The 14,055-nt window shown below is 31.9% G+C and overlaps 1 protein-coding gene across 1 annotated transcript in view; it reads right to left on the bottom strand.

Moving 5' to 3' along the window:
* Window positions 1-14,055, bottom strand: part of CSMD3 (CUB and Sushi multiple domains 3) — a 1,469,335-nt gene that overhangs the window by 193,276 nt on the left and 1,262,004 nt on the right. Inside the window, exons 33-35 of the mRNA XM_061439111.1 lie at window positions 10,526-10,639; window positions 9,932-10,027; window positions 8,165-8,368 (exon numbers count right to left, since the gene is read on the bottom strand). Of these exons, the coding sequence (XP_061295095.1) occupies window positions 8,165-8,368; window positions 9,932-10,027; window positions 10,526-10,639 (414 nt within the window). The remainder of the gene's footprint in view (window positions 1-8,164; window positions 8,369-9,931; window positions 10,028-10,525; window positions 10,640-14,055) is intronic.

Below are 14,055 nucleotides of genomic sequence, written 5' to 3'. Positions count from 1 at the left end.
CCTAGCTTGAAGGATTTTGAGCACTGTTGGCTAGCATGTGAAATGAGTGCAATTGCAGAGTAGTTGAACATTCTTTGTCATTATCCTTTTTTGGGATTGGAATGAAAACTAACTTTTTCCAGTCCTGTGGTCACATTGAGTTTTCCAAGTTTGGACATATTGAGTGCAGCACTTTAACAGCATCATCTTTTAAATATTTAAATAGGTCACCTGGAATTCTATCACCACTAGCTTTGTTTGTAGTAATGCTTCCTAAGGCACACTTGACATTATACTCCACGATGTCTGACTCTAGGTGAGTGACCACATTATCATGTTTATCCAAGTCATTAAGACCTTTTTTGTACAGTTCTTCTGTGTATTCTTGCTACCTCTTCTTAATCTCTTTTGCTTCTGTTAAGTCCTTATGATTTCTGGCCTTTATTGTACCCATCCTTATATGAAATATTCCCTTGATATCTCCAATTTTCTTGAAAAGATCTCTCTAATACTTGGTAAACTAAATAAATGCTTGTTAAATAAATTACTGAGTGACTGCCTATCTGTATAAATCTTATGATTATGTAAAGTTACTCTTTACCATTCCTGTATCATTCGTTTCTACTAGTATTTTTCTAAAGAAGCCATATTTAATTCTACTTCACTTGTTTTTATTTTTCCCAAGAAAATACATTATAAGTGTGTTCCCAGATGTGCATTACCACACAATAATGTTTTACAAAGTTTTATATCCTTTGTATATTACTTTTCCTAGTATTTCTTTTCTGTTTTAAAAAGAATGTATTGTATATTTTTAATATCTTCTAATCAGTATTATTCAATATAACATACAGATTAAGAAAACAGATTTTAGAATCAAGCAGCTTGGGTATAAATATTAATTCTTTTTTTTGTCTCTAAACCATAGGGGTTTCACTATCTATCTACAAAAGAGAGAATATTCTTATCTACCTCCTGGTGTTGGTGTCAATATTAAATGAGATAATGCTTAATAGCACTTCATACAAATAGTAGTCAGTGCTATTCATTATTATATTTAATAACTTTTTCATGATTGAATGGATGAGTGAATCAATGAATGAAGATTCAGATACTATATGTATTTCTTCATCTGTTTCTTTCCACTGAAAAAAGACAGTGTGGACAAGTGTTGCCATGGATCCAATATAAGTAAAAATAGTTCTTTCTGGGTTGCTAAAGGACTTGAAAAAAACAAAGCTTGATAAGAGTGATGGGATAAGCAGCTAATTAAACACTTCTTCCGAAGGGAGTTAAGTGGCATGTTCAGGAGCTTTTCAAAAGATACCTCCCACTAACAGAAATACTTATGCCTAAGGCCATATATTGTCAGAGCTATTAGTGGCTACAGGGGCTTTTTCAAATCACAGAATCTCAGAGAGAAGAGAATTTTGGGTTTTCAGAGACTAAAAATTTTAAGAAATCTGAAGTGTAGTAAGGTCAAATTTAGAAGATAAAGTTCAGTCTTCAGCAAGTTTATCAAGTTTACCTCTGAAAGTCCAACATTCTTATAAAAACATTATTGTGCTTTATAATTTACCTAAGAACTACTTGATGACACAGATTTGCACAAGAATATTAAATATTGTTTTCTTATACAGGTTAGTTAAATTTGTGAATTACCTAATTCAGTATCTGACCATTTTAACTATAAGTACAATTTGCATATCATGTCTAATGGGGCTGCTTTCGAGACAACCATTTAATTTCAATATATCAACTTTTTCTAAAAAATTAATGAACATTTTATCTAGTTCTACTTTGACAGAAAAAAAAATAAAAGTGTTGATAGCAGTAATAAGAACTGTGAAACTCAAACAATTATATTTGAGATGGAATTCACTAGAAATGTAGGTCACTGCTTTTATTTGGTTTCAATTGTTGGATGCTCATTTGGCCTAAGCTATCAACTGAGTATTCATTGAACCAGTGAAGGGAAGGGAAATAAAATCATTATGTATAATACTCTGTAATAGATTAACAAACATTATAATTAAACTGTAAAATACAGAGAATTTGTTCTTTCTCAGAATAAAATTACCTATACACTATGAAAATCTACTGTGTATGTTTTACCTATGCCTCCTTCTATGGATTCTCAAGTGTCTTGTAGTTTCAAGATGGCTTGTAAAGGTCTAAGCAAGCAAACTGAGCAAGAATATCACCATGCAGTGAAAGCCTGAGGTTGCAAAAGCATAGGTCCTGGACTTGCGAAGTTGGTCAGTTGTTCTATCTCTATAAAAATTTATGAAATTATCAAACTTATCTGCTAAAATCCATTCATTGAACAAATGTTTATTGAAAACCTCTTGTATGCCACATCCTCTTTTGGTTGAGCAAAAAATAGAATATAGTGACAGGAAGAGGAGGGCAAGAAAGATTAGAGAAGCATCCTGCTGCTGCTGCTAAGTTGCTTCAGTCGTATCCAACTCTGTGTGACCCCACAGACGGCAGCCCACCAGGTTCCTCTGTCCCTGGGATTCTCCAGGCAAGAATACTGGAGTGGGTTACCATTTCCTTCTCCAGTGCATGAAAGTGAAACGTGATAGTGAAGTCGCTCAGTCGTGCCTGACTCTTAGCAACCGCATGGACTGCAGCCTACCAGGCTCCTCCATCCATGGGATTTTCCAGGTAAAAGTACTAGAGTGGGTTTCCATTGCCTTCTCCAGAGAAGCATCCTAACTATATATAATCTGGTGAATGGTTGTTGCTTAAAAACAAACAAACAAACAAACAAAAACAGAATAAAGATATAAAGAACAAATGGATGATGAGTAGAAGAAAATTACTTTAGATAGGATGGTCAAGGAAGATATTCAGGTGAAAACTGAAATGAAGCAATGCAGTAAGCCCAAAAGGTATCTTGGGGATGATTTTCCAAGGATAAAAAATAGAAAGCTCAAAGACTTTGAAGCAGTTAGAATTTTATCCAAATAACAGAAACTGAAGTGAAGTCGCTCAGTCATGTCCGACTCTTTGCGACCCCATGGACAGTAGTCCATGGGATTTTCCAGGCAAGAATACTGCAGTGGGTTGATGAACACAAATTACAGATAATTCTTTAATATCAACCTAAGATAACTCTGCATTTGACTCATATTTGAATTAAGACACCAAGCCTTCTCTTTTTCTGAATTTTTGAATACTTAAAGACATTATCATTTTTATTCATAACATTTAAAACTAAAAAATTTATAGCTAAAAATAGAAATGCAAAGTATATTTTCATTTATGTAAAGACTAGCAGTGGGATCAAATGGTAAAACCTAAAGTGAGCTATCATCCAACTGTCATTTAGAATCTAGTTCTTGTCTCATACAAATCCCATTCAGTTTTCTGGATTTATACCTCTTCTACAAAGTATACATTACTTTTTTAAGTGATATAAAGTAATATGCCCTTTTCGTGTTATCTTGTCAGGAAACAGAAGCCATCTGATAAAATTTTCTATCTCTGAGTATGCGCTTTCAAACCAATGCAACATAAAAGGTAGTGTGTTTTATGTTTAAACACCCACCATAGATGAACTCTCATGTTTCTCAAAAAGCCCAGGTATCTAGAGAGAAATGGACTTTTGACAGAGAGTATGTAATGGCTCCTGAGTCCCTCATCTTTTCGCCGTAAAAGTAAAAAGTGAGGCTGAATGCATCTAGGCTAGGGATGACAGACTGTTAGCATTTACTCCTGATGTTGCATGTCAGCCATGGCAAGGTCTCAAAGACTTTCAAAGGCTTTAATACTTGGTAGAAGCTTCTGCACTTGTTGAAATGAATTTATAGTCAAATGGCCTGATCTTGTTCTTTTCATGGATTCTTATTTCTTATGGCAAAAACATCAAGATTCATCAACTGACACATTTGACTTATGGAAAAGCTTTGCGATAATCATGTAGAATAGGGGTTTTCTTCTGCTTTAAAAAAAAATGTTTACAGTGTACAGTTCTTTTTCTCTGTTTTCCGTCACATAGAATATTTTATTTTTTTCTTATTTCCCTCTCCTCTTCCTAAACTATTGTTACATTTTTTTTTCTTCCTTCTTTAATTTCAGTTCATTTCTCCCTTTTATCTCTTTCCTCTTTCTAACATTATCATCATACCTTCATGGACAAAATAAAATATAATATTTTGGATAACGTAATGTTCAAACTTTGATTAAACATATATTTTTCAACCAATTAGAATAATGGTAATCATTATTTTAATTTCAAGTTTATTTTTTATTTTAGACAAACACTGAAACCAAAGCAAATCATGAATATATGTCTATTGTTATAAGTCTGCTCCTTTTAAATCAACTGCCCTTAAATTTATAAATTGATGGAAAGAAATTTCACAACCCCTAAATAGAATATTCTAATAATTACTATTATCCTCAAGAAAATTGTCATTATATTTCCCTAAAGCCTTTCTGAAAATTTTTAAGTGAGAAAAAAAATCTCGCTTTTAAGGAACTAAATTATCAGAATTAGAAAAACTAATAGAAGCCCATGCTTTTAGACCTTTCCAAGATGCAAAAATCTTCAGCAGAAGATAATCTTTACATATAATAATTTTAAAGTGTTATTAAAACTACGTATCAACAGATTAAAATCAATAATATCAAATCCTTTATGAATACTACATAGAAGTTCTTTATTTGAGATCCAATACTTTTAGAATTCAAGTTGTATGTTCTGACTTTATGGTGGAGAATTTGGAAAGCACAAAAACAACTTAATTTTTGAGTACTTACGTGAGTCCAAGAACTTTGCCAAGGCTTTAAAATATGTAATAGTCACAATAAATCTATAACTTCCCTGTTTTCTTGATATGGGAATTGAGAATCAGAGATTATGCAAAAATTTTCAGACATATGTAGTAATTCACCACAATTTAGTGTTAAAGTCAAAGCCTATTACTACCCAAGACTCAATTGATCCTTATACTGAGAATCTACTACAGCTCCCAGTTATGAAGACTTTATTCAGTTTTTTATGATTTCTTACAATTTTTTTCTATTAATTAGGACACTGTTGTGCATATGTTGGTTCTTTGAACACTCTAAATGGACAAATGAATGTTTTCAATAATATTTAAAGATTAATGAGCTAGTTTATGCCTTTCCATAAGTCTCTTTATCAATCTGCTTTTATAATTGTCTTGAGGGAATTTTCATAATATATATGAAATGAAAGGAAGACAGCTACTCATTCATTATCTTCCATTGTATGGTATTAATATTTTCTATCACTATGTACATAAAGAAACTAAAAGTTACAGAGAAATGATATAAATAATTACTGAGAAAAGTGAGGCAGAAATAATGATTGATTCCTGATATTTAGAAAGCAATATTTAAAAATCCACTGTAAGGCTAAAGAGATTTATTATCTTTTGTCTTCCTTCAATTATTAAACTGAATTGGAGCAATGTAATTTCTGATTTATGCATATTGTATGACTAATTTTGGCCTAGACATAAAGGAACATTTCTCTCAGCTCATAATCTTTTAGGATAATTAATTTATTCACATTTTATAAGGCTATGAACTCAACATATAGTGTGGTCATAAGGAAGAGCATTATCTATTTTCTCTTATGAGAGTAGAAAAGTATATAAAGATCTTTTTGTCCCATTAACCATAGCTCTATGCTAGGTGCAAAAGAAGAGAGACATTAAGTGCAAATGATTTCTTCTCCTTTGCTTGCTGATTGTCAAAAATATACTTTAACAGGTTAAGAAATTCCACATTATAAAAAAGATATAGAATTTGAATTAGGAAATTAGCTTATCAGTCAAAACAAAAAGGAAAAAACTTTTCTATCATGCACATTGAAGTATGGAATCAGAAAATATTTTCAAATCCTGCTCCTATGGTACTACTTATTAGGCTGTGTCCCTTTTAAAGAAAACTGTTTTACCTCTCTAAGACTCAGTTTATTCATCTGTAAATTCTGAGAGTAACTTCTCCATAGGTTTGCTGTAAGAAGTTAATTAAATATGTGTTTATTGCTAAATTATTCAGAATGAAACCTGGCAAATGGGAAGTGTTAAATCATACTAGAAACTGGTTCTTTAGTTGAAAGAGAAGAAAGTTGAGGAGTCATTTATAGCTTTCCAGTGTTTAAAATTACTTTCTGTATGTGGTTTTCAACAAATAAAAGAAAAATAAAAGAACAGTTCCCATTCCATTTACTGTATAAGGAAGAATTAGATTTTTTGTTGTAAGAAAAATACTCTGTGAAATATGCAAGATATATTTGTTTGAGGGAGTGGTGATATCAAGTTCCTATAGAAACTTAGATCCTACATTTTTGTTTATGATAGGCCCAATTTGTACCACTCCGTTTTATTTTTTTAATTTATGATAATCCTAATTTGCACATTTCCCAAGCACAAATATTAATGATGTTCTCATTTGAATGGTAAAAGATTTAAAGCAGTTTTTTCCTATATGCAGTATGTGTTATATAAATGCATATCACCAAACTTTATCTTTACTCCTTCCTCAGTAGAAATGAGTGTAACTTCCATATCATTTCAATTAAAATCTGTTTAAAATACATTATTCTAATTAAGTATGAACTAACATTACATTAATCTCTGTTAAAATATGGTAAAATATGTTTTTAAATGTTAAAAATAAAAACTACTTAAAATTTCTTTTCAGGTATGGCAGGATGTGTTATTAAAAATAGATTTTATATATTTATAAATGTACATGCTATATTGTTTATATATACACTCATATCTTCTCTATCACAAAGTAGGGAATTGAGATTATTAAAATAAAAACAAAATTTTACTTATCTTTTATTTAAAAAAAACCTTCCTCTCATTTTCCAAATCTCATGCTAATAAAACTTTAATGAGGAAGAACACATTAGAATTATTTCTTAACCTGAGATTAAGCTTTACTACTCTTCTTTTAGTTTTACAATATGTAATTAAAAAACTTAATTTCCAGACATGCTCTTAGAACAGAGAAGAAAGCAACTTTACTACAGTCTACATTTTCAACATCCATGGAATTCTACAGGATCCAAAAGTCATTGTAATGATCCTGAAATATGATAAGATTCTAAACTATTGATATTTTTATTGTTTAGAAAATGTTTTAACTGCTTCAAATAACTTAGCAGAGCTAAGTTTATAAAGCTTGCATTTTGTTTATCAATATAAACTGTATATGTGTGTTGTGTGCTCAGTCCTCAGTCATATCTGATTTAACCCCATGGACTGTAGTCTGCCAGGCATATCTGTCCATGGGATTTTAAAGGTGGGAAGAGGGGCCTGGGTTGCCATTTCCTTCTCCAGACGGTCTTCTTGACTCAGGGTTCAAACCCACATCTCTTATGTCTCCTGAATTGGCAGACGGTTCTTGACCACTAGTGCCACCTCAGAGGCCCTGGATATAACATTACAAAAATAGTTTCAAATAATGAGATTTGACTAATCCTATTGCCATCTACCCATTTAAAGTTTTTCCACTTATATCTGTGAAAGACTGGGAAAATTTCTTATTTTATATTTTTATAACATATATATAACTTAAATGGGGCTTCTCTGGTGGCTCTGTGGAAAAGAGATGCAGGTTCGATCCCTGAGAAAATCCCAGGGAAAATCCCCTGGAGGACAGCATGGCAACCCACTCCAGTGTTATTGCTTGGAGAGCTTCCTGGACAGAGGAGCCTGGTGGGCTATGGTCCATGAGATCTCAAAGAGTCAGTATAACTTAAGTGACTAAGCATGCATGCACGTAACTAACAGAGAAAAGGAAACAAAAAATGTATTAATGTATATTTTCTAATTTCTTTGCTGATAAAAAATATGCAGAAAAATCAATCTCTGTGATCTTTAAAAGATAAGTAAATTCCTTATATGTTGGCATAGACATCTTTGCATAAATTAAAAAAATGAAAAGTGTTTATTTTAAAGGATGGTGATGTCTAATAATGCCATATTAATAGCATTCCAATTCTGTGTTATTGGAATATGTATGTATATTTTCATTGATTACATCACACCTCAATTGCATCAAACAGCCACTGTAATTTCCATACTTAGATACATCATAACAAATAAAGTATTAAATATTGACAGATGTAAGATAACTAATTTTGATATACAATATGTACAACATGAAACATACAAATTTATAAACTTACCAATACAGGTAGGTAAGGAATCATTCCATTGGGCCAAAGAATTCGGCACTGTATCACACCTAATTGCAATGGATCCATGGAGAATATATCCTGGGTTACATTCAAAAAGAACCAATGAACCAACTGCAAATTCATTGCCAATCCTTCTTCCAAACCTTGGTTCAGGTACAGAACTGCATTGTGTGGAACTTGTTCTAGGAACAGCTGCGTACAAATAATTGTGGATTTTAATTTCATGTTTGGTAGAGAAATATAGGTTTCAAAATGTGACTATACAAACAGATTTCAAAGAAATCTTCATTAACTCGAACTTTAGGTAACAATTTGAACATATTTATAAAAGTTTAAAATTTCATACATGATGAAATGAATAAATTCAAAATGAATAAATATTGCTATTGTCATTAAGATTTTTTCTTTAAAAACATTTTTATTTTGGATTCTTTAAACAATATCAGTTACTTTCTGTTTTTTGTTTTACCATACTTTTATAAATATAACAATGTAGCATGAGCAAAGATATTTCAATTTAAGGAATGGTAACAGATACATTTTTTTTTCTTTTTAAATTGGAATGCCAAGCATACAAAAAGCAGATGTCAGGTTATGTAAAGCAATGCCAATTTTTTAACACTATTTGCTCCCTAAAAACACAGATTTTAAAAAAGCAAAAACACTTGATTAATTTCACAACATATTCATAAACTTAGTTGTTCAAAACATGTTTGCTATTGATGAAGACAATATGTTCAGGCTAAGCAGAATAGAAGTCAGACAGATTAACAACAATAGAAACTTTAATAACCATACAATATCAAATTTGAAATTCCTTTTAGGTATGTTCTTCAATTGTGACTTTTTTAAAGATAGAATGATAACAGGATGTTTTTTCTTTTTAAAACACATACAGATGGGATTAAGGAGTTTGACAATAGTCCAAAAAATGATAAGATGAATTCCAAATAGATTCCTCTTATGTCACTTGAGTGAAAATAATTTCATTTGTTAGAGTGCCTTTTAAAAATCATAATACCACGCATTGTTACAGAGGGACTATTATTAAGAACGAAACAGTGTAATATTATAGCCAATATTATAATTAGAATAAGAGGGTTTAATAAGAATATCAAATCACAAGTGTTTATAAATTTATTTGGAATAAAGTTCAAGATACATTTGAGAATAACTACATTGATCATATATAATTCAAATAAAATATTCAGAAGATAGCTCTTAATTTAGTTTTATATAATGTGGAAGTTTGTCTATTATAAGTGACAGAAAAACTATGTAAACTAATTTTGAATTGTGCAAAAATATTTAATAATCATGAAGAAAGTTTGAATTCTCCTAAGAGAATGAGAAACTACAATTTTAGAATGGAGTAATGATTTCCTTGGCATGTCTAAGTACATCAGCACAAAAGGTTTGTACATTCTTAGAGTGCTAGACTATAAGGAAATAGAATATGTAGAGTGAAGCATTGTCAAAAAAAAAGATGTTTTAAAAACAGTATGTTAAAAACAAGGAAAAGCATGAAATTTGCTTGAGAATGATGATGGAAGCAATAGATTTTTTTTTACTTTGGTAAAAGTAATAATGCTTTAATAATGGGGAAGGGGAAAATGCAAAACAATTTTTTTTTTAAAGCACACAACTTTTATCTGTCCTTTATGGTTATGAGGCTCTCATCATTCAACAATTCTGAACATAGCATGGAAACTGATTACATTCCTTAGTGTGTTTCTATGCTACAGGGTCACTTACCTTGATAAACAAAGTGAAATCCCTTAGCTGTTATTGGTCCAACTGAAGTAAATCGAATTGTGATCTGATTACCTGAACTCAGTGGAAGTGATTCTCCTACTCAACAAAACAAACACTAAGATATCATAAATAATTTCATTCAGTAAACCTAACAAATTATACTAATTTACACTGTCATTTGAAAACATCAATCTATGCTCTATTAAATTACTTTAATATATTCTACCACTGACAATATATTATTTTGGGATCAGCTTCAATTGCAACCTTTTCTTTTTTTTTACTGGAAGGCTTTTATTACATTTTGATAATATTGCCTCATTTTGTAAAGAATCTTTAAATATTACATCAAACACCATGGACAAAGTGACTAAATACTATATTTACTTGATTACAATCCCAGAAAATGGTTATATTTTTATCAAGAGTCTGAATTACTGTTGCGTTTCTATTCTGTTTTAAAAAAGTAATGACTTTATGTTCAGTTTACTTTATTTCTAATATGGATGATATAAATCTCAACTTTCACTACATTACCAATCAAAGTCAGTCTTTTATCAATAACTGATGCATGGCAGTTCTAGTAAAGGATACCTGAATGGGATCCTGAGAGGGAAGATAACAGAGAAGATTGCTGAGTTGGCCCATCATACACCTCAACAACATCGTGGAGTGATGTCTGGAAAAATACAAACTGGCCAAACACCACTGATCAACAGGAACCAGGAGAAGCAAACAAATCACCAATCATCCAAAAATGAAAACAAAAAACAAACAAACAAAAAAAATAGAAAGAGGAGGAGAGAGAGAACAAAGTATTACAATATAATAGTCATCTTTTTTTTTCTATCTTTAAAAGAGGATGTGTGCCAATTGGTTGATATACCTAACACATGTACTTCAGGTCATAAAAGTAATGAACATGACCTAAATGCAATAAAATTTTAAGAAGATTGCTTTTAAAGTAAATTAAATGGGCGTAACTTTTAATTTAGCTCAGAAATCATAAGGTTGGTAATTAATAATGTATAATAACTACTTTTTAATTTTTCCATTGGTAGTTTGATTGTTTTCACTTTGCGACTCTCTTCTCTTTTTCTAATTTTTTTTTCCTCTTTTAGATGAGATAGACAAAGTTTTAGTTTAGGGGATTCAGTTTAGATTGCTTTTAAAATGCTATTCCATTATAAGTAATAGTGTTTAGAAAAATACAGCAAGATACTTCTAAGGTACAGTGTTTAATCCACATTCTAAATTGAAAATGATCCCTAAAAAATTATTGTTCTTCTTCTGCCAAAATAAGGACATATTATTTATCATTTCTTGGCAATTAAGATATTTTAATTAAGATATACAATTTTACAAAATTATTGCTTGTTTGTGGTAAGTACAGATCTGACACACTTACCAATAGTTTTATATATGCCTCCTTTTTACTTCATTTTGTACTTTTCCTTTAATAATATATTAACTTTACATGCTGAAAATAATTAAACTATAACTTAAAAGAAGGAACCTGTTACAGAGTAGAAATCAACTAGTGTTTTGTGTCTTAAAAAAGGGAAATAGGTAATAAAATTCATACTTAAAACATTTCATGGATAGAAAAATTGAGGGGTCTAAAAAGAGTATGATTTTTTTAACATTTAATAATGTAAAAGCAAGGCAGCTTTTATAAATTCAAAATCATATTATTGTAATTAAACTTACATTGAACAAATATTTATAAAGTTCTTCATATTTTACCCCTTAAATCGAGGTTATGGTTACCCTACAGTGGTCATATGAATGCAGGCTTATTCATTTGAATAAGTTTTGCATATGAGTTTTGCATATGAACCCACACACATGATACTGTAAACAAAGCCACATGTCTTTATTTTTGGCTTACTAAAATAAGCTGGTGATCTCAGTCCAGTTCTTTGTGGGGTAAAATAAAATAAGCACAGATTGAGTGTTGTTACTTAGGATAGTTCCTGAACTGTAGAGGGCTGAATTTCATAAGTGATCCTCCTTAAAACACTATCTCAATGTCATGGAAACAAATTTATGTTTCTATCAAATCACATACGTGTAGCCAATTATTTTAATGGTTTACAACTCTTATGAAAAAATTTCAGTTCAGATATTTTTAAAAAATCCATATTTGGGTCTACCAAATCCAAAGCTATTTCAAAAATACTCCTAAAAATATTAAGAAAGTTTTTGTTTTGTTTTTGCATTTGTTTAGATTGATGTTTGGATGATCTGATTTCAAATATATCTTGAAAAGTTTCTGTTAAAATGCAGATGTTGCCACTGTCTTTCCAAGTGCCCCTCCACCCCCTACCCCATCAAAATCAAGGTAGTCTAATCATCAGAACTTTGCTAAGTCAAGTAGGTTGTGCAACAAGACTCTTGGCAGATAACATTCTTTCTCTGTATGTTTATGGGGAGTCATTAGGGGAAAATGTCAAAATGCAACATTCTTTATCTCTGTCTCCAAAATAGCTCTGTCTTCCTAAATATCTCAAATAATCCATGGCCATGCTACCCTGAACAGATCTGATCTCATCTAAATATCTCAAATAATCCAAATTTCCAAGCAAACCACTGTATTTACAAATAACATATAAAACAACTAACATACACAGTGATCCAAGATCTTTTTCTAAGGAAAAAGGGAAAAAAATACTCCCTCTTTTTTCCTCCTTGTAAGCTTCTTATTCTCAATTATTACTTCTTTACAGTAGACTATAATTTTGTGTCACCTATAAATTGAGTATGTTGAGACTATGGCTTTTAATGACATAGTAATATGACATATTTACATCATATTAAGTAAAGAAAACTACTCTTTTGAGAGATATTAGTCTGTAGTTAATGTAATTCTCTGATGAGATTGGGTAGGAGATGAGAGAGTTGAGTGTTGAATCTTTCTTTATTAAGCAATCAGTAAGCTACTTCTCTTGAACTGCAACCTTACTCTGCAGTAATACGGTCAATAGAATCTTAAAAACAGTTTTTATCAGGCAAACACTTTGAGAGGGTACTGAATCATTATATGAAAGTGAATTTTAAGGTACATGTTGGATAAGTGTTTTGTATATGAAGACTCAAGAGCAGTTGCATAGTGATCTGATTTCCTACATAGTCTCAGGTTAACTATTGGCTCACTAAACTGAGGCATTACAATTGTGAACCAAATCTCCCTTTCTCGGTCAAAAGTATCAAGAATTAAATGGCTTCCCCTCTGTTTGCCTACTTATTCAGCCTCTAAATATCTAAATTTACTTAGTTTTCATATGTTCAGATAGCAGTAGGTCTTTTGACTCTAAAATGTTCTGAATAGCCAGCTGTACTCTTTGCAACAGCTTCCCTGGTGGGTTAGATAGTAAAGAATCTGCTGGCAATGCGGGAGACCTGGTTTTGATCCCTGGGTTGCAAAGATCTCTTGGGGAAGGAAATGGCAACCCACTTCAGTATTCTTGCCTGGAGAATCCCAAGGACAGAGCAGCCTGGTGGGCTACAGTCTATAGGATGGCAAAGAGTTGGACTAGACTGAGAAACTAACACTTTCACTTTCTTCCTTTACCCTTTGCGAATTTCAGACTAAACTAGGAAGGAAAATGTGAAAGATTTTAAGGTGGACCAAAAGGTAACTGGATGTTGTGTTTTGGTTAACAAGACATTTTCTAGCACATCATTTTGTGTTACCTGTGTTTATGGGGGCTGTTGTGTAATGCAAGTTCAGTTCAGTCAGTCAGTCCTGTCCAACTCTTTGCGACCCCATGAATCGCAGCAAGCCAGGCCTCCCTGTCCATCACCAACTCCCGGCGTTTACCCAAACTCATGTCCATCGAGTTGGTGATGCCATCCAGCCATCTCATCCTGTGTCCTTCCCTTCTCCTCCTGTCCCCAATCCCTCCCAGCATCAGGGTCTTTTCCAATGAGTCAACTCTTCGCATGAGGTGGCCAAAGTACTCGAGTTTCAGCCTTAGCATCAGTCCTTCCAAAGAACACCCAGGACTGATCTCCTTTAATGGACCGGTTGGATCTCCTTGCAGTCCAAGGGACTCTCAAGAGTCTTCTCCAACACCACAGTTCAACAGCATCAATTCTTCAGAGCTCAGCTTTCTTCACAG

This window comes from Bos javanicus, chromosome 14, assembly GCF_032452875.1.
Source record: "Bos javanicus breed banteng chromosome 14, ARS-OSU_banteng_1.0, whole genome shotgun sequence".
NCBI classification, from domain to species: Eukaryota; Metazoa; Chordata; class Mammalia; order Artiodactyla; family Bovidae; genus Bos; species Bos javanicus.
Note: the sequence above shows the minus strand (reverse complement) of the source record. Positions and strands in the feature narration are given on the sequence as shown.